Here is a 20843-nt window from a genome sequence, read left to right as displayed (position 1 = left end):
CTATTGTACCATCAAATATGCCTGTCTTTGCTGTCACAGTGACTTCTCTTTCCACAACTCTTCGGTGCACCCAGGACCTTTGCCCTCTCATCCACCCTATGGCTTATTTCAGCTTCTGTTTGTTGCCATATCCACTCCCATGGGTCCAGGGGTAATATGATGATGAGCCATAGGATGGGTGAGGGGACTAAGGTCCTGGTTGCACTGAGAAATGTGTGGAAAGAGGTGTCACTTTTAGGCAAAGACATTTATTTTTTACTAACTGGCAAGGTTGGCACTGAAAAGCTTCCAGTTTCTGAAAATATTCCCAACTAAATGTATGGTGCAAAGTCCTGATGGTGTTATAGGGGTGCAAGGTGTGGGCCCTAGATAAAAAAAAAAGTAGCGGACTGGGTGGATATTGGAAATTACATGTTTGAAGACAATATTTGGTGGGAGGGGGAATTAATAAAATTAGGAATGATAGGATAAGAGAGAGATGTGGTAGTAAGAGGAGTATGTGTAAGAGAACTTAAGAGGGTGGGCTGAAATAGTTTAGACATGGAGAGGATGAATGAAGAGGCTGACTCAAAGGGCATACATGTCGGAAATAGAGGGAACAAAGAAAATGGGGAAAATGAGATTAAATGAAAAGGAGCAATATGCTATACAGGGAGTGATGGGATAAACAAGGACATGTGAGGGTGTCAAGTTAAAGCCATGGAAAAGTCTGCAAGAGGTTATAGTTTCAGTGTAACGCACATAACAGCTACTGACTGGATGCGAGTGAATGAGGCTGTTCTTCCTCTGTTCTAGGTGCTGTCTCTGTTGTGGGAGACAGTGAAAAAAGTATGATTAATTATTCACCATATTTTGTGGTTTATATTTTTAAAAAATTGAGATGCACCTTATGTACCACAAGTATGGTAATTTTTAATCATACTTTTTTAAGATAAACCCCGAGTTTTGAAAAATCTTTTAGTATATTCCATCATATGTGTATTTGCTCTTCACTTTTATTTCTACTATAAGTAAACATTTTTGGAAGAATCTTTCAGAATACTCTGTCATATGTGTATTTACTCTTCTCTTTTATTGCTACTATAGGATAAGAAAACATTCACATAGATTTTAGTGATCTTTAGAGAAAAATATATTTCTAACTTCTTCAGATGTAACCATTTTACAGTTCCCTTATCTAGACTGTTCACATTTTACTATTTATCTATATCTCTGATGCCTGTTCCCAACTGCAACTCCCTCAAGAGGGTGGCCATGGCAATAGTCTCTATAACTTGTGAACTCCAATGTTGCTGCTTAGCCTTTAGTGTCTTGCTCTTTACAGGCCAATGGCAGAGGTCAGCTCTTGCAAAGTGTTTTCAGAGGCTCAAGTCTAAATGTTTCCACCTACTTCTTCTATCTCCACCATTTTGCCAAAAGGCAGGGCTAGTGCATAGTGCTCACTGCAGGAAAATCTAAGAGTTATACAGATTGAGCTGTGTGAGTTGAGTGGTATCAAGTGTTACGTACGACAAGGATAGATTGTATGTTTACGGACAGATTGCCATTAGTCCACTTGTAGGAGTGGCAGAAAGACAAGACAGCCACCAAGGTGAGAAGAACTGAACTTGGCAACCACTGAAGTGCTGGCTAACTTCACAGCTGTCACTAACCCTCCCAACACCTCCTGGTCACTGGCTGCCTTCTTTCCTCCACCTATTTTTTTCTTTAGGCGGTTACCCAAAACAACTCACTGCTGCCCTGCTATCATGTTCTTGTGTGTACTGTATCATATCTAGTTTAAATTCCATTGTGTAGGCAACCACTGTGTTAAGTTTTAGGTAGTGTTGCTGGTCAGCAGCCACCAATCAGGGAGGTATATTAACAGTACAACCTGCCTGGATATCTGAAGAATTAGTGATTGCTGTGTAGTGAGCCATTTCTTTGGTGCTTGTCAAGTTGCATTCCTCTGACCCAAGTACCTGTTTTTCCTTTCTGTCTCACTCACACATGGACTACTGGCACTCTGTCAACAAACATACAATCTATCATTGTCACATAGAACACTTGACGATACTTAGCTTACACAGCTGCTTCTTCGAAACACTTTGATTTCCTGTGGTGAACGCTCAGTAAATGCCCTGCCCTTTGGTAAAATGGTAGGAGCAATAGATAGAAGTAATAGGAAGGGACATTAGGAAGGAGCATTGGGTTGAAGTAGCTGGTACTTATGGGAGTATTAGGTAGAAGTAGTAGGGACATTAGGAAGGAGCATTGGGTTGAAGTAGCTGGTACTTATGGGAGTATTAGGTAGAAGTAGTAGGTTGGGACATTAGGCATACACATTCAGTAGGAGGAGTCGGTAAGAGCCTCTGAAAACACTGTTAGCATTGCCCTCTGCCAATGGCCTGTAAAAAGTGAGACACTAAAGGCTACAAAGTGGCATTACAGTTCACCAGCTATGGAGACTTTTGCCTTGACTCCTCCCTGTGAGTTCCTGAAAGGAACATGCATCAGACAATAGATAGATAGCTATATAGAATAAGTTATAACAATAACGAGAAATAGAAAAAGTTATAGCATTAACGAGAAGGGTACTGGGACTGACCCATGCAACATGTAGCTTTGAAACCATTGGTTTTAATTACTCATACAAATTTTGCAGAGACAACAGATTGCTGGAACTTAACCTTGTTGTTTTGCAAGGACACCCTGTTTGAGTTCAAAACATGAGAGGTAGGATTCATGTGGATAGGGTTGGAATTATGGAGCTTAGGGTAAAAAACGATCACTCAAATGGAACTAATCTCATGTAGATTGAAAACAAGGGTGTCAGAGATTGAATAAGTCAATGTTGTACATGGGAACAGTCAGAATCAAGTGAAAAGAAGACAAACTGAGCACTATGAAGACATGTTGAAAATGAGATATTTACGTTCCACTGAAGTCCTGAGTAAACCTTCATATTTTCAGTTCTGTTCATTATGGGCTGTTATGACAGAAGGAACATTTCTTTTACAGCTATGATTCCTTAATGATACTCTAAATTTGAAGGAGTGTTTACATAAATCACAAGAATACTTTTGGATTTTGCTGTGTTTATCTTCATGTTCTTTCAGCTGACTCTTTTTAACAAATCTTTTTCCACAATGGCAGATGAAAGCTCTCTTCTGGGCATGGATCTTTAAGTGAGAAATCAGTGAATCCTTTCTTGTAAAAGTTATAGGACATTTACTACATTGGAATTGGTGAGTAGTTGCCTGGTGTGACTTGGAGTGTCTCTGAAGAGCCCAAGAAGTGCTGAAAATCTTCTCACAATGATCACATTTAAAAGGTTCATTATTCATGTGAGATTTTGCATGCTGAAGACGGTCTTCATTACAGGAAAAAACTTTTGAACATACTTCACAAGACAGTTGTTGTCTTAAGTGTTTACGCTCCTTGTGTCGTTTAAGTCCATACTGCTTGGAAAACTTTTCTCCACATATCTCGCACGAGTGAAAACGATTTTGCGTTTCAGAGTGAATTTCCAACATATGTGTCCTTAGTCCACTAGCTGTGTAACATGAATGATTGCACTGGACACATTTATAAGCTTTTTCACTCTGATGGATTCCAATGTGCTCCTTTAAACGCCTTTGAGTACTGAAGCCTTTACTGCATTCTGCACAAATGAATGCTCTTTTAACAGCATGCACCTCTCTTTGGTGGCGAAGGTAACTAAACACTTTAGTAAACACCTTTGAGCACTGGCCACAACGATGAACTTTTTTACCAGTATGTTTCCTCTCATGAAGATCCTTAGAACACTTCTTAAAATACTTTTGTCCACAAAATTGACACAAGAAATTTTTCTGACCTTCAACTTCATGTGTTTTATAATGTGACTTATATAACGAGCGATTTGTACACTTTAATGTACATACTTCACATATGTACTCTTTTGATTGAGGCTGCTGTTGTATTTTTAAAGACTGATTCATTGGACTAATCTCTCTTTTTTTATTTGCATTTGTATCTGAACAAATTTCACTTGATCTAAATGGCATCTCTGTACCCAGAGTACCATTCAACCTACTTACCAGAAGAGACTGAAAGTTATGAATAAATCGATTTACATCAGCACCTTGGCCAACTCCAGGTGTGATTATCACTTTTCGCTCTTGGTCGTGGTGGAATTTCTTGTGAAGGTAAGGTACTGATTCAGCACAATTAGTTTCTATACTATCAGTATTATGACCAACTGAAGGGTAGTTAACAAGGGTTGAGCTATCAGTATGGTGCTTTGCAGCATCATCAAAATTTGAAGGATTTTTTTCACATGCAACTTCTGTAGGAAGTTTCATATGCTGTCTGTTTTCTGTTATATTACTAATTTTATATGGTGTTCTTTCTTCACTTGAAATTTCCATGCCTTTGAGTTCGTGAGAAGGAATTGTGTTTGTTTCATTGCCTCCAAAACTAGTACTAAGTACCTGGTTGCATGAATTATAATCCAACAGTTTTGTGGTTTCTTGTATATCACTATGTTCATAATGAGATTTGGCACCTTTGTAAGAAGACTTTTCCACTTCTACAGACTGACTAGATCCTTGAGATTTTTGAAATGAGAGCTGTTCATTTATGTGTTTCCCATTAAATGCCGAGTCCAGTACTTTTGAATTTTCAGCAACAGATTTTGAAGTACAGTAGTTCCTATTTAACAATGTGATAGATGATTTGGGTTTGGAAAAAGTTTGTAGTTCAAGATCTGGGAGAGAATGGTGTGAAGAAATAAAAGGTGAATTTAATGCTGGTGAATGTATACTCTCAAGCTGTGGAGGGCTTTCATGGTCGAAGGTTCCAACAAAATGACCCAAATTACCAGGTAAATTTGGGCTACTTGGTAAGCATTCTTGAGCACTTGATTTGTCTAAACACTGGTAAAGTGATATATCTCGTTCAATTCTTGGTGAAAATTTATGAACTGTTTGTGGTACGCTTTCCATAAGTTCGACTTGATGTTGCAAAACTGATGATGGGGCAGTCACTTGCTGGTGTGAGGTAATGATTTCATCACTCCTGACTGTGTCTGAGCCAAACTTGGAACAGTCTGAAGATATCTGAATACTGTCACAGACAGTTTCTGCAGTTGAATTAACAGTCACGAAGGAAGAACTGGACTGTTCTTTAGCACAGTGATCTATGTCAACAAATTTGCTCTGAGATGATGGTTGTGGATGAACAAAGTCAGGTCTTTCAGTAGAACATGACTCTATGTTAACTGATTCTCCATCTGTTGAGGGTAAAGGGGTAAGGGAATCAGGCTTTCTCAAATGGCATGGATCTATATCAACTGATTCTCTGTCTAATGATGGTGAAGGGTTACAAGAACTGGATCTTTCTACAGGGTATGAATCTCCATCTACTGATGATAGAGGAATATAAGAGTCTGACCTTCCAACAGAGCATGAATATGTGATATTTGATTGTACACTTGTGTATGGAGAATAATTTTGATTTTGTGGTCTTCTCTCTACTGAACCTGGATCAATAATGGTTGAGGGACTGCTATTACAAGTTAATTTCCCACTAGTTGGACTCATCTCTGATACCACTGGAGACCTGCCAAATGAAATTTTATGTCTTCTATAGCTTTTTCCCAATTTTTCCAGCTGCCATTCACGTAGCTTCAAGAGCTGATTTGCTGTATCAGTTTCTTCGATATAGTCTGACAGATGCTCAGAAGGGTCCTCAGAGTCATTGACAGGTACAGTCTCTGTGTCTGTGGTAAAAATGCCTGGGGTTGAAGCATCACTAGCCAAGTTAGAGCTAAGGGCATCTGTTTCACTCTGACCTGCTGGAGATAAGACTTGAGGACAAGATTCAACTGGGGTGAAAAAAGTCTCAGACTTCTGGGTACCTGGTACAACACTATGCTGTTTAATATGTAAAATATATGCATCTTTACCAACCACCTTTGCCCCACAAGTTTGGCAAAAGTATGCTCGCAAGATGAGTTCAATTGGTTCCTCGCTGGTGACATGACTTCCTATATTGGTCCTGGTAGGCAAACTGCAGAAGCTGTTGTTTGCTTCATCTGTGGTTGCTACCTTCCCTGTAGGGCAAAAATTTTTTCTTTCAGGCGTAAATAAATATTTATGTATATCATCATCCCAGGAAATTCTGTGGTTTTGGTGCATTACACATGACAGCTGGAGACCAAATGTGAATTTCTGTGGTTTTACCGCATTACACATGACAGCTAGAGAGAGAGAGAGAGAGAGAGAGAGAGAGAGAGAGAGAGAGGGGCAATGCTGTTTTCCTGTGGGGCAGGGTAGCACCAAGAATGGATGAACGCAAGGAAGTATGATTATGTAGATGTGTATATATGTATATGTCTTTGTATATGTATGTGTACATATGTATATGCATATATGTTGATATATGAATGATATATATATATATATTTTTATTATATTTACTTTGCTTTGTCGCTGTCTCCCGCGTTAGCGAGGTAGCGCAAGGAAACAGATGAAAGAATGGCCCAACCCACCCACATACACATGTATATACATACATATCCACACACGCAAATATACATACCTTTACATCTCAATGTACACATATATATACACACACAGACATATAAATATATACACATGTACATAATTTGTACTTTCTGCCTTTATTTATTCCCATCGCCACCTTGCCACACATGGAATAACAACCCCCTCCCCCCTCATGTGTGCGAGGTAGCGCTAGGAAAAGACAACAAGGGCCCCATTCGTTCACACTCAGTCTCTAGCTGTCATGTAATAATGCACCGAAACCACAGTTCCCTCTCCACATCCAGGCCCCACAGAACTTTCCATGGTTTACCCCAGACACTTCACATGCCCTGGTTCTATCCATTGACAGCATGTCGACCCAGGTATACCACATCGTTCCAATTCACTCTATTCCTTGCACGCCTTTCACCCTCCTGCATATTCAGGCCCTGATCACTCAAAATCCTTTTCACCCCATCTTTCCACCTCCAATTTGGTCTCCCACTTCTCCTCGTTCCCTCCACCTCCGACACATATATCCTCTTGGTCAATCTTTCCTCACTCATTCTCTCCATGTGACCAAACAATTTCAATACACCCTCTTCTGCTCTCTCAACCATGCTCTTTTTATTCCCATACATCTCTCTTACCCTTTCATTACTTACTCGATTAAACCACCTCACACCACATATTGTCCTCAAACATCTCATTTCCAGCACATCCACCCTCCTCTGCACAACCCTATCTCTAGCCCACACCTCGCAACCATATAACTTTGTTGGAACCACTATTCCTTCAAACATACCCATTTTTGCTTTCCGAGATAATGTTCTTGCCTTCCACACATTCCTCAACGCTCCCAGAATCTTCGCCCCCTACCCCACCCTGTGACTTACTTCCACTTCCATGTTTACATCTGCTGCCAAATCCACTCCCAGATATCTAAAACACTTCACTTCTAGTTTTTCTCCATTCAGACTTACCTCCCAGTTGACTTGTCCCTCAATCCTACTGTACTTAATAACTTTGCTCTTATTCACATTTACTCTCAGCTTTCTTCTTTCACACACTTTACCAAACTCAGTCACCAGCTTCTGCAGTTTCTCACCCAAATCAGCCACCAGCACTGTATCATCAGCTAAGAACAACTGACTCACTTCCCAAGCCCTCTCATCCACAACAGACTGCACACTTGCACCCCATCCATAAACAAGTTAAACAACCATGGAGACATCACGCACCCCTGCCGCAAACGAACAACAGTGCCATTGTACAAAGGCAAAGGGGATAAAGATGAGTGTTCAAATTACAGAGGTATAAGTTTGTTGAGTATTCCTGGGAAATTATGTTTGAGGGTATTGATTGAGAGGGTCAAGGCATGTACAGAGCATCAGATTGGGAAGAGTAGTGTGGTTTCAGAAGTGGTAGAGGATGTGTGGATCAGGTGTTTGCTTTGAAGAATATATGTGAGAAATACTTAGAAAAACAGATGGATTTGTATGTAGCATTTATGGATCTGGAGAAGGCATATGATAGAGTTGATAGAGATGCTCTGTGGAAGGTATTAAGAGTATATGGTGTGTGAGGTAAGTTGCTAGAAGCAGTGAAAAGTTTTTATCTAGGATGTAAGGCATGTGTATGAGTAGGAAGAGAGGAAAGTGATTGGTTCCCAGTGAATGTCGGTTTGCGGCAGGGGTGCGTGGTCTCCATAGTTGTTTAATTTGCTATGGATGGGGTTGCTAGGGAGGTGAATGTAAGAGTTTAGGAAAGAGGAGGAAGCATGCACTCTGTTGTGGATGAGAGTGCTTGGGAAGTGAGTCAGTTGTTGTTTGCTGATGATACAGTGCTGGTGGTTGTTTTGGGTGAGAAACTGGAGAAGTTGGTGACTGAGTTTGGTAAAGTGTGTGGAAGAAGAAAGCCGAGTAAATGTGAATGCGATTAAGGTTATCAGGGTCAGTAGGGTTGTGGGACAAGTAAATCGGGAGGCAAGTTTGAATGGAGAAAAACTGGATGAAGTGAAGTGTTTTAGATATCTGGGAGTGGATTTGGCAGTGGATGGAACCATGGAAGTGAAAGTGAGTAACAGGGTGGGGGTGGGAGAGTTGAAGAATGTGTGGAAGGTGAGAACGTTATCTTGGAGCAAAAATGGGTATGTTTGCAGGAACTGTGGTTCCAACAATGTTATATGATTGTGTGGCATGGGCTATTGATAAGGTTGTGTGGAGGAGGGTGAATGTGTTGGAAACGAGATGTTTGAGGACACTATGTGGTGTGAGGTGGTTTGATCGAGTAAGTAATGAAAAGGTAAGAGAGATGTGTGGCAATAAAGAGTGTGGTTGAGAGAGCAGAAGACAGTGTATTGAAATGATTTGGTCATGTAGAGAGAATGAAGGAGGAAAGATTGACAAAAAGGATATATGTGTCAGAGGTGGGGGAAAAAGTAGAAGTGGGAGACCAAACTGGAGGTGGAAGGATGGAGTGAAAAAGATTTTGAGCAATCAGGGCCTAAACATCCAGGAGGATGAAAGGCATGCAAGGAATAGAGTGAATTGGAATGATGTGGTATACTGGGGTTGACATGCTGTCAATGGATTGAACCAGGGCATGTGAAGCATCTGGGGTAAACCATGGAAAGGTCTGTGGGGCTCGGATGTGGAAAGGAGCTGCGGTTTTGGTGCATTACATATGACAGCTAGAGACTGAGTGTGAACAAATGTGGCCTTTTTGTCTGTTTCTGGTGCTACCTCGTGTGTGGCAGATTGGTGACAGGAATGGATGAAGGCAGAAAGTATGAATGTTTACATGTGTATATATGTATATGTCTGTGTATGTATATACGTCTGTTTCCTTGCACTACCTTGATGATGCAGGAGATGGCGGTTAAGTATAATAAATAATGTTGATATGTATATGTATGTATTCCTATGAGTCCACGGGGAAAATAAAACTCATAGGAATATCTTGATCACATGCAAAATTGTGATCCTTTCCAACATGTAATTATATGTGTGTGAATGAGCATTTATGTATATATATGTATATGAGTGATTGGGCCTTTGTTCATCTGTTTCCTTCCGCTACCTCGCTGAAGTAGGAAGCCGCGGTTGCATATAAAAAAATACATATGTATCAGAGCATCAGATTGGGGAAGAGCAGTGTGGTTTCAGAAGTGGTAGAGGATGTGTGGATCAGGTGTTTGCTTTGAAGAATGTATGTGAGAAATACTTAGAAAAGCAAATGGATTTGTATGTAGCATTTATGGATCTGGAGAAGGCATATGATAGAGTTGATGCTCTGTGGAAGGTATTAAGAATATATGGTGTGGGAGGCAAGTTGTTAGAAGCAGTGAAAAGTTTTTATCGAGGATGTAAGGCATGTGTACGTGTATGAAGAGAGGAAAGTGATTGGTTCTCAGTGAATGTAGGTTTGCGGCAGGGGTGTGTGATGTCTCCATGGTTGTTTAATTTGTTTATGGATGGGGTTGTTAGGGAGGTGAATGCAAGAGTTTTGGAAAGAGGGGCAAGTATGAAGTCTGTTGGGGATGAGAGAGCTTGGGAAGTGAGTCAGTTGTTGTTCGCTGATGATAGAGCGCTGGTGGCTGATTCATGTGAGAAACTGCAGGAGCTGGTGACTGAGTTTGGTAAAGTGTGTGAAAGAAGAAAGTTAAGAGTAAATGTGAATAAGAGCAAGGTAATTAGGTACAGTATGGTTGAGGGTCAAGTCAATTGGGAGGTAAGTTTGAATGGAGAAAAACTGGAGGAAGTAAAGTGTTTTAGATATCTGGGAGTGGATCTGGCAGCGGATGGAACCATGGAAGCGGAAGTGGATCACAGGGTGGGGGAGGGGGCGAAAATCCTGGGAGCCTTGAAGAATGTGTGGAAGTCGAGAACATTATCTTGGAAAGCAAAAATGGGTATGTTTGAAGGAATAGTGGTTCCAACAATGTTGTATGGTTGCGAGGCATGGGCTATGGATAGAGTTGTGTGCAGGAGGATGGATGTGCTGGAAATGAGATGTTTGAGGACAATGTGTGGTGTGACGTGGTTTGATCGAGTAAGTAACGTAAGGGTAAGAGAGATGTGTGGAAATAAAAAGAGCGTGGTTGAGAGAGCAGAAGAGGGTGTTTTGAAATGGTTTGGGCACATGGAGAGAATGAGCGAGGAAAGATTGACCAAGAGGATATATGTGTCGGAGGTGGGGGGAACGAGGAGAAGTGGGAGACCAAACTGGAGGTGGAAAGATGGAGTGAAAAAGATTTTGTGTGTTCGGGGCCTGAACATGCAGGAGGTGAAAGGAGGGCAAGGAATAGAGTGAATTGGATCGATGTGGTATACCGGGGTTGACGTGCTGTCAGTGGATTGAATCAGGGCATGTGAAGCGTCTGGGGTAAACCATGGAAAGCTGTGTAGGTATGTATATTTGCGTGTGTGGACGTATGTATATACATGTGTATGGGGGTGGGTTGGGCCATTTCTTTCGTCTGTTTCCTTACTCTACCTTGCAAACGCGGGAGACAGCAAAAAAAAAAAAAAAAAAAAAAAAAAAAAAAAAAAAAAAAAATCGTAAAGAAGCACTTTGGTTAAAACCACACTTCACGGAGATATCTATTTATCTAGGTTAAAAGCACTCCTCATGAGGACTATCTATCCCTAATGCCTGTTCCCTTTTGGAACTCCCTAATGGTGGTGGCCACAGCAAGTCTCCATAACTAGTGAACTCAAATGATGCTTCTTAACCTCTATTGCCTCACCCTTAACAAGCCATTGGCATAGGGCAACTCTAGCCCAGTGTTATGGGAGGCTCCTACCTAATTTTCCCACCAAGTACTTCTACCTAATGTTCCTACCAACTACTTTTACCTAATATTCCTGCCTAATGTTACAACCTGCTACTTCTATCCAATGCTCCCAGCTAAATGCTCCTACCTACTACTTCAACCTATGTTTCTACCTAAAACTCCTGTCTCACGTTTGTACCTACTACTACTTTCTAATGCTCCTACCATTTTGCCATAAGGCATGGCTAGCGCAATGCACTCACTGCAGAAAAATCTATAGTTACGAAGAATGAATTGTTTTACTTAAGTGTTGTCAACTGTTATTTGTGACAAGGAGAGATTGGATGCTTGTGGACAGAATACCAGCAATCCACATGTGGGTGAGGCAGAAAGAAAAAACAGCAACCTGGGACAAAGAAGTACAACTCACTCCATAGCTATCACTAACCCTCATAATACCCAGGCAGGTAGTAACAATATAATATACCCCCCTGGTTAGTGGTTGCTTACCTACCACTACCTACATGAAATGATGGTTTATTTTCAAATCAAATACAGTTTCATCTTTTCACAAGCCCCTCTCAATTGGAATGACACCAGGAACAGAGAATCAAATGATATATATATATCTGAGATCTTCCCCAGACATGACCGCCTGTTTTCTAGCCTAACATGACGTCTTGCCCTGCCTAGTGATTAAGTGACCCCACAGACTCTTCCTAAGCTTGTAAGCAATTTTACACATTCTTAACTTTATTCCATATAATTTTGTTTAATGACAACTGGCCTGAGATACATTAAAATTATGCACAGAGCTAATTAGACTGAATGTGACAATTAAGTGTTTAACATAATTATTAGATTTCAAAATGTCGCAGTTGCTGAAATCAATACCATGATCAATGTCAATTTAAAAACAATGTCACAGTTGCTAAAATCAATACTATGATCAAAGTCCCTTATTTGTACAAAAACAACACTTTTATAATTTCCTACTCTTGCTTCTCTCTCATGTTCAAAAATTTGTTTGTTAATATCAATTCCTATTTCCCTCACATATACATTACACACATAAATCATCATCAACTAGGTAATAAAGGGGTAAGAGGGAGGTGTAGTAATAAGAAAAGTGTGGTTTGGACATCTGGGGAGACCGCGTGAGGAGAGGTTGACAAAGAGGATGTGTCAGATGTGGAAGGGGTAATCAGATTTAAGGATGGAGTCAAAAAAGGTGTGCTGGGATAGAGTGATTTGGTGAATACTGGAAGCTGTCAAAGGCCTGAATTAGGGCATATGAAACAGTTGGGGGGAAAACCATGGTAAGATCTATGGGGCATGGTTGTGATTAGGGGTTTTGATGCTTTATACGTGACAGCGATAGGATGGATACGAGTGAATGCAGCCTTTCTTTGTCTAGTCTTGGCATAACCTTGCTAATGTGGGAAATGAAGAACATGCTGTTTGACAGAGGGTGGGATATGAATGTATTTTGCCAGTTGATGTGATATGAATTGAATACGATTCTGCTGTGACAACCTTAAAGCATGTATATGTACAAAAATACCTTACAATATGTTAAGATAGTTAATTATTAAAAGAAAATATTACATACATTAGAGATACAAAGCTAATTTTATTTTTCAAATTTCATGCATGTACTATGTAGCATATGTCTTGCAAATCAACGATGTATTCTAATTCCTCACGTACTGCAAGTCCAAAATGTTTTAACCACGCTTAGGTGTACCAGCATCAAGTTTCAGCATTAAGTCATAACAAAATATACCAAACAGGTTCTAATCTTGAGGTAATGAGGATCCTAGAAACTTGAAAAACTCTAACAAGCTAGTGTCTCCATGAAAAAACACTTTGTCCTGGAAGTTATATTTCACTAAAAAACCAACCTAACATTATGAAGATGAACAACAGAAATTGCTAAAAAGAAAAGCCAGCTCACCTTTTGCCCTGTCTTGATCCTCAGCTCTTATATCTGGCCCAGAATCAGCCAAGACTGACACTATTGATTTGATTCTGTGTGCATGTAGAGAGTTAGGCATACCATCTCCCATGTGCCTCTCAAGGTGACGTGTGAGCCCTTGAATTCCCCCAACATAAGCACAACACACACCACACTGGAGGGGCCGGTAAACATAGTAAAGGAGATGGTCATGCAAGGCCACAACAGACACAAAATCTTGCTGACAGCAGAGAGGGCAGCCCAACGAACCCATCTTCTCGAGTGACCTAAGTGAATATAATAATATCATGGTAAGAACACTTATTACTCCTGCTAATAAACAAAATAAATTTAGCAGAACAAAAGAGAATGTTAACACCAAGACAGAATAGAATGGAATACCCAAAGTCATCAAAGGATAAAAAACTATAGCATATAATGATGCATGGTGACTCCTTATTATTACATGTACCTATGATCATTTTTTTTGTAACTTTAATTCACTTTAGAAACAATACTCTGCTTCCCAAGAATAAAATAAGTAGCAGGAACATGTTTTATGAAAGCATAATGCTGCTAGAAAGCATGGATGTACCAATAATTTCTAACCATGTCACTTGTTTATATTTATCTATCTTAGTATTGGTCACCTGAGAGCTCTTATACAGTTGCTACATTCTTTTACAATACTCTTTCAGCATTTAACACGTCTCGCTTCATCCTACATTAAATGGAATTTCTGTGACTTGTCCTATCTTATCTATATCTCTTGTGCCCTTTCCCTTTACGAACTCCCGGCAGAGGGCAACTCTAGCGAAGTGTTTTCAGAGGCTTCTACCGAATGTTCATATCAAATACTTCTACCTAATGTGTCTACATAATGTTCCAACCTATTAGTTATACCTAATGCTCCACCTTATGTTCTTACCTACTAACCTACTACTACCAAATGCTCCTGTCTAATGCTCCTACCTATTACTTCTAGTAATTGCTCCTACCATTTTGCAAAAAGGCAGGGTTAACGCATAGTGCTCAATGCAGAAAAATGAGCTGCAAGGAATCAGTCATGGGAGTTAAGAATTGTCGTGTTATGTACAACAAGGAGAGACTGTATATTAATAAAGAGAATGCCAACAGTCCATGTGAGAGAGAGGCAAAAAGAAAAGACAGCTACCTGGATCGGAGTGTAACTTGACAACCCCTGAAATGCTGGCTCAGTATGTGGCCATCACTAACACTCATGATACCCATGCAGGCAGTACCAGTAAAATACCTCCCTGGTTGATGGGTGCCTGTCAACTACAAACTACCTACCTTGTCTAGAGCATCCTCATTTCACTTCCTTTTGTGCACCTACTGACTTCATGTATAACTTGCTGTTCTCCCTTAAATTCTAAATCATCTTTTTTCCTGAAGTTCTTACTTGCTTCCCTTTCGTTAATGTGTACCATTCATTCTTCATTTTTTTTCAATGATCACATGCTCTACAATCTTTGACTCTTACTCTTTAACTACTTTCTGATAGATTAACTATCTCATTTCAGTATTTTTTTCTATTAGTTTCGTTTTCCATCTTCATTCCATGTTTTCCTTCTCTTTCCCCAACCAATTCTTACACATTTCTGCGACACCCATTTACGTACTCTTCAAGTGCTTCAACATTACCACAACCTTAATCTGTACTTTTTCCTTGACATAATGGGAGGTTGTGTACAAAGAGACTGAAGAGAGTTAGAGAAAACAAGCTCCTTGTGGACCTCCACTGCAGAGCTTAAGTGGCCCACCACTTTTGGTAATTAATGAGGATGAAGTCGAATAATTTTTGTGTGAGGGTGTCATGGACAGTGTCTAATGCTCTGTTGATGTCTATTGCCATCAGTATTGTGTGGGAGTGGGATTGTGGTTGGTTGAATCCTAGGATATGCTGTGTGAGCTCAGTGTGTATGTACTATGGTGATTGAGTGTTTGGGTTTGAAGCTAATACTGTGTAGTTTAGAGTGGGATGATCTCTTTGATTCTGTCGTGGTTAATTTTTTTTTCACACATTTTGGATACTGATGATATAATTGAAATAGTATAGTAGGAGGTGGGGGAGTTGGGTGATTTGGAGGGGTTATAGGACTGATATTGTCTTGGTAAGTTTCCAGGCGTTATGGCTTTTGTTGTGTAGCCAGGAGTAGCTGAGGCGCTTGGATTGCATATGGGCCAGTGTTTTAGGGGAAAATTTGATATGTTGTTAGGGCCTTTAGCAGGAGAGTTCTTTAAGGTTTCAATTGCAATGCTTGTACCATTGGAAGTGAAGGGTGGGTGGGCAGTTGTTTCCGGGTTTTGGATTTTGTACAGCTTTTTCACGACTCTCTTGCTTAGGGGTGGTTTTTGAGTAGTATCTCATGAGTTTGAGTTCTGTGGGAGCAGGGATCTCACTAGAATGGGTTATGAGTGCTTTACAAATTGGGGCTGGACTTGTATGGATTCTATTTAATGTGTGCCAGTGTTGGTTGCTGTGGGTCCTGTGATTCACTCTGTTTTTTCTAATTAGGTCAGTGCTGGCATTATATGGAGTTTGGATTTATTCTCTTATATCTATTGCTAGTGAATAGTTGTGTCTAAGCTGATTTCTTTGCTTTATGGGGTATGTAATTTGTGACAGGTAATAGCTGGGAGGCAGCCAGCGATCAAGGAGTTATATTACCAGTAATGGGAGGGTTATTGACAGCTGCTTAGTGAGCCAGCCTTTCAGTGGTTGTCAAATTGTACTCCTCTGGCCCAGGTAGCTTTCTTTTCTTTCTGCCTTACTGACACATGAAATATTAGCTTTCTGTTCACAAACATACAATTTCTCCTTGACATACGTAACACCAGACACGTAACACACACCGCTCATTCTTTGTAACTCTAGATATTTTTGTAGTGAGCACTATGGGCTAGCCCTGCCTTTTGGCAAAATGGTAGGAGGAATAGATGGAAGTAGTAGGTAGTAACATTTAAGAATGAAAAATAGTAACATTTATGCATGTGAATTAGGTAGAAGTAGTCAGAGGTACATTAGGTAGAAGCCTTTGCAAACACTGTGCTAGAGTTGCCCTCTGCCAATGCCTGTTAAGGGTGAGGCACAAAAGGGCAGGAGTTCACCAGTTATGGAGATTCTATTGCCATTGCCATCCCCTTGATGGATATGCTATTGGAACAGGCATCAGGGATATAGATAGTGTAATTTAAGGGAAAAAATTTGGGTTATATTTCTTTCTATGCCTGTGTGGTATGTGCTTTTTGGTAGCTTGGTTGAAGATGCTGGTGAAGGGTGAGACTGCATGATGTAGGGATGATAAATCATCTATACTGAAGTTTTGGGGCTTTGTTCCATGGACTGTATGAAGGCTGACCAGTTTGCTTTCCTATAATGTAAGTCTTTTTGGTGGTTGTGCTTACTGAGTGAGCTAAATGGAGTGTTATCAGAGGATGGTTTGTGTAAAGCACTCCAGTTGGTCCTTACGTATAGTGCATGTGAGCAGAATGTGATATTTGGCAAAATCAGCAGCTGGACGTGGTGGGTTGGGAGTCAGGTTGGCTGGTTGCATAGGATGAGGATATATGAGTAGTTTTAGTTGGTTAATGAGTAGTTCACTGTAGGGATCACGGGAGTAAGTATTAAGTGGAATGGTGAGGATTAAAATCTCAGATGTGGATGTGGGTCTGGTTTCTTGGATGAGCACTTTGTGGATACTGTGTTCTCTAAGTCTGTCAAATACTTCCATGTGTTTTTTGTTCCTGATGCCACTATTGTTGAATTGCAAGGTGTTCAGTTTGTCATTAGGTTCTGTGGAGATGAGTGTGCTTTCTGCTATGTTTGTTGGGAGTTTGTTCCAGAAGTGAAGGGGTCTGAGATGGGGTTTTGGGAGTTGTTGCCTGGGTGGCTTATTGTATTTCCATTGTTCCAATTACACTCTTATGGATGAGAGTGATGTTCAGGGAAGGTGATACCAATGAATGCTGATGGAGTGGTGCTTTTTGGTGATAGGCATTTGGCACCATATGCAGAGGTGTGCTGGTGGTTCAGGGTTAGGTTTAATGTTACTGACTTATATAAATAGGTGGGAGATAATGACAGGTCCATCATCTCCCTGAAGTCAAAAAATTTGTGTGAATGTGAAGATGTTTGGGTATGAACCATGGTCTGGTATAACAGCCAGGGACAGCTTGGGACTGCACTCCAAGCAGGAGCATGGGTAAGTGAGTGTTTGGGGCAGGAAGCTCCAGAAGGGCATGGTTTTTGCTAGCAGCATCCCAATCTTTTCTTGAGTGTAAACTACAGTCTGCTTTAGATGGAACACCTCTGGTCTTCTTGTCTGCAGTGCCTCTGCATGCAGGTGGGTCTCATTGGCACCTCTCTCTCTTTCTTCTATATATATATATATACCACATAGATCCAATTCACTCTATTCCTTGCCCGCCTTTCACCCTCCTGCATGTTCAGGCCCCGATCACTCAAAATCTTTTTCACTCCGTCTTTCCACCTCCAATTTGGTCTCCCACTTCTCCTCGTTCCCTCCACCTCCGACACACATATCCTCTTGGTCAATCTTTCCTCACTCATTCTCTCCATGTGCCCAAACCATTTCAGAACACCCTATTCTGCTCTCTCAACCACGCTCTTTTTATTTCCACACATCTCTCTTACCCTTACATTACTTACTCGATCAAACCACCTCACACCACACATTGTCCTCAAACATCTCATTTCCAGAACATCCACCCTCCTGTGCACAACTCTATCCATAGCCCACGCCTCGCAACCATAGAACATTGTTGGAACCACTATTCCTTCAAACATACCCATTTTTGCTTTCCGAGATAATGCTCCTTCCACACATTCTTCAAGGCTCCAAGGATTTTCGCCCCCTCCCCCACCCTATGATTCACTTCCGCTTCCATGGTTCCATCCGCTGCCAGATCCACTCCCAGATATCTAAAACACTTTACTTCCTCCAGTTTTTCTCCATTCAAACTTACCTCCCAATTGACTTGACCCCTCAACCCTACTGTACCTAATAACCTTGCTCTTATTCACATTTACTCTTAACTTTCTTCTTTCACACACTTTACCAAACTCAGTCACCAGCTTCTGCAGTTTCTCACATGAATCAGCCACCAGCGCTGTATCATCAGTGAACAACAACTGACTCACTTCCCAAGCTCTCTCATCCAAAACAGACTTCATACTTGCCCCTCTTTCCAAAACTCTTGCATTTACCTCCCTAACAACCCCATCCATAAACAAATTAAACAACCATGGAGACGACACACACCCCTGCCGCAAACCTACATTCACTGAGAACCAATCACTTTCCTCTCTTCCTACATGTACATATGCCTTACATCCTCGATAAAAACTTTTCACTGCTTCTAACAACTTACAGAGGTATAAGTTTGTTGAGTATTCCTGGTAAATTATATGGGAGGGTATTGATTGAGAGGGTGAAGGCATGTACAGAGCATCAGATTGGGGAAGAGCAGTGTGGTTTCAGAAGTGGTAGAGGATGTGTGGATCAGGTGTTTGCTTTGAAGAATGTATGTGAGAAATACTTAGAAAAGCAAATGGATTTGTATGTAGCATTTATGGATCTGGAGAAGGCATATGATAAGAGTTGATAGAGATGCTCTATGGAAGGTATTAAGAATATATGGCGTGTGTTTTCAGCATTGCTAGAAATTATTTTCACTGCTAACAGAGCTCAACTTAGTATCACTTTCAATGTCCATTGTTTGGAAAACTACCTGCTTTTTTGTTACCATCTGCAACTTTTACTACAATGAAATCTTTAATTTTGTTTTCAAAATAGTTTGTGACACATTTGTAAATAAAGGATAACCTTACAAAGCAAAATAATTTTCCCAAATATATTCAATTATAACATTTAAAAAAAGGGAAAGTATTTGTAATTATAATTCAATTCTTAAAGTGCAATTGCTTCAACCATGGTCTGAGGGGCCTGGGAGTGAATAGGTAGCTGTGGTTTCAATGCTTTACACATGACAGCTAGAAAATGGATGTAAGCCAATGCAACCTTTCTTCATTTGTTCCTGACACTACCTTGCCATCGTGAGAAATGGTAATCAAGTATGAAAAAAAATTGGTAAACAGTAATACAGAGGAAGACAAAGGAATTCAAATAGCAACAGGCCCTTATGTGGGAAAGTATGGATACAATTGGCGGTGGTGAAGAAACTCGCATCTCAACTAACCTGTTTCTCAACCCTGCTAAACTTAACAACCTTGCTTTTATTCACATTTACTCTCAACTTCCTCCTTTCACACACTCTTCCAAACTCATTCACCACCTCTACAGTTTCTCACTCAAATCTATCACCACTGATGTATCAAGAGCAAACAACAACTGACTCACTTCCCTGGCCACCTTATCCCGACAGACTGTATACTCACCCCCCCTCTCCAAGACTCTTGCATTTACCTCCCTCATCACCCCATCCATAAACAAAGTAAACAGCCATGGTGACATCACACATCCCTGCCACAGGCCAACCTTCGTTTGGCCCTCTCATTCTCCTCTCTTCCTACTCATACACATAGCTTTCACTCAATAAAAACTTCGCACTGCTTATAGGAGCTTTCTTCCCACAACAATAACCAAAACATCATATTCTCCCTAAAGTTCACCCCAACTCTTTGTTTTCTTGTTCTGATAAAGGATAAAATGAAAAAAAACAAACAAGAGGAGCAGGGCAAAGATGTTTATGTGCAATCAAATTTACATAAGCAATCAGTCTTCATTCAAAATAATCATGGGAATATGTAAGTAACCTTCATAATATCAAGGGTATCATGAAAATTATGTCAACAATAAAAGCTGAAAAATCCTCACATGCAACATAGCTACTAAAAAAGTTCTGGGAGGTGACATATTTCACAATTCATCAATTAACAGGAGTCATCAAGATACTAAAACCAAGTCCTCTTCTTCTCTGTACATTATCAGAATCTGGGTGGTCAAATCCCAAACAGCTTGGGTTGTACAGTCTGGGTGAAGAACAGTAAACCAGGAGTTATCATTCAGCTCATCATCTCCTGGTACCACTACTCCATATACCTGCAAGACTGCATTCAAAATGGCAGCTGAGATCAACTGAGGAGAATATTTTATAACCATAGAAGAATGATAAATATCTTGGATTATAGTCCAAGCCAGATGGACTATTGGCTGCTCATTAAATGTTTCATTCCCAAGCCAATCCCTCAAGGACTGTATATAGAGAAGTAAATATTTATGCGGTAGATCTACTTTCATTCTGAATCCTAACACGCGCATCAGGAGCAGTTCTGCCTGGATAAGCGAGTCATGCATGGAAAAGTATGGATCTAGAGACAGTGGAGGTTCTCCTCGACGTACACAGCTGATTCCGACATTTATTATATCTCGTACCCTGATATCATCATCTTCCACTTTTGAAGCCAAGTAAATACATGTGGAACCAATAAGGTATGGGTCATATTCCTTAAGAGTTGCTACTGTATAGAACTTGTGGAAATATGTAGCAGCAATAGCTGTAGTTAACACACTTGCCTTCAGTTTGATACCACATT

General features: G+C 40.4%; 1 protein-coding gene across 1 annotated transcript in view; it reads right to left on the bottom strand.

Annotated features, from left to right (window-relative positions):
* Nucleotides 1-1104: 1104 nt before the first annotated feature.
* Nucleotides 1105-20843, bottom strand: part of LOC139756743 (uncharacterized) — a 35206-nt gene continuing 15467 nt past the window's right edge. Inside the window, exons 3-4 of the mRNA XM_071676481.1 lie at nucleotides 13244-13530; nucleotides 1105-6076 (exon numbers count right to left, since the gene is read on the bottom strand). Of these exons, the coding sequence (XP_071532582.1) occupies nucleotides 2949-6076; nucleotides 13244-13517 (3402 nt within the window). The 5' untranslated portion in view covers nucleotides 13518-13530 and the 3' untranslated portion in view covers nucleotides 1105-2948. The remainder of the gene's footprint in view (nucleotides 6077-13243; nucleotides 13531-20843) is intronic.

Source organism: Panulirus ornatus, chromosome 23, assembly GCF_036320965.1.
Source record: "Panulirus ornatus isolate Po-2019 chromosome 23, ASM3632096v1, whole genome shotgun sequence".
In the NCBI taxonomy this organism is placed as follows: domain Eukaryota; kingdom Metazoa; phylum Arthropoda; class Malacostraca; order Decapoda; family Palinuridae; genus Panulirus; species Panulirus ornatus.
Note: the sequence above shows the minus strand (reverse complement) of the source record. Positions and strands in the feature narration are given on the sequence as shown.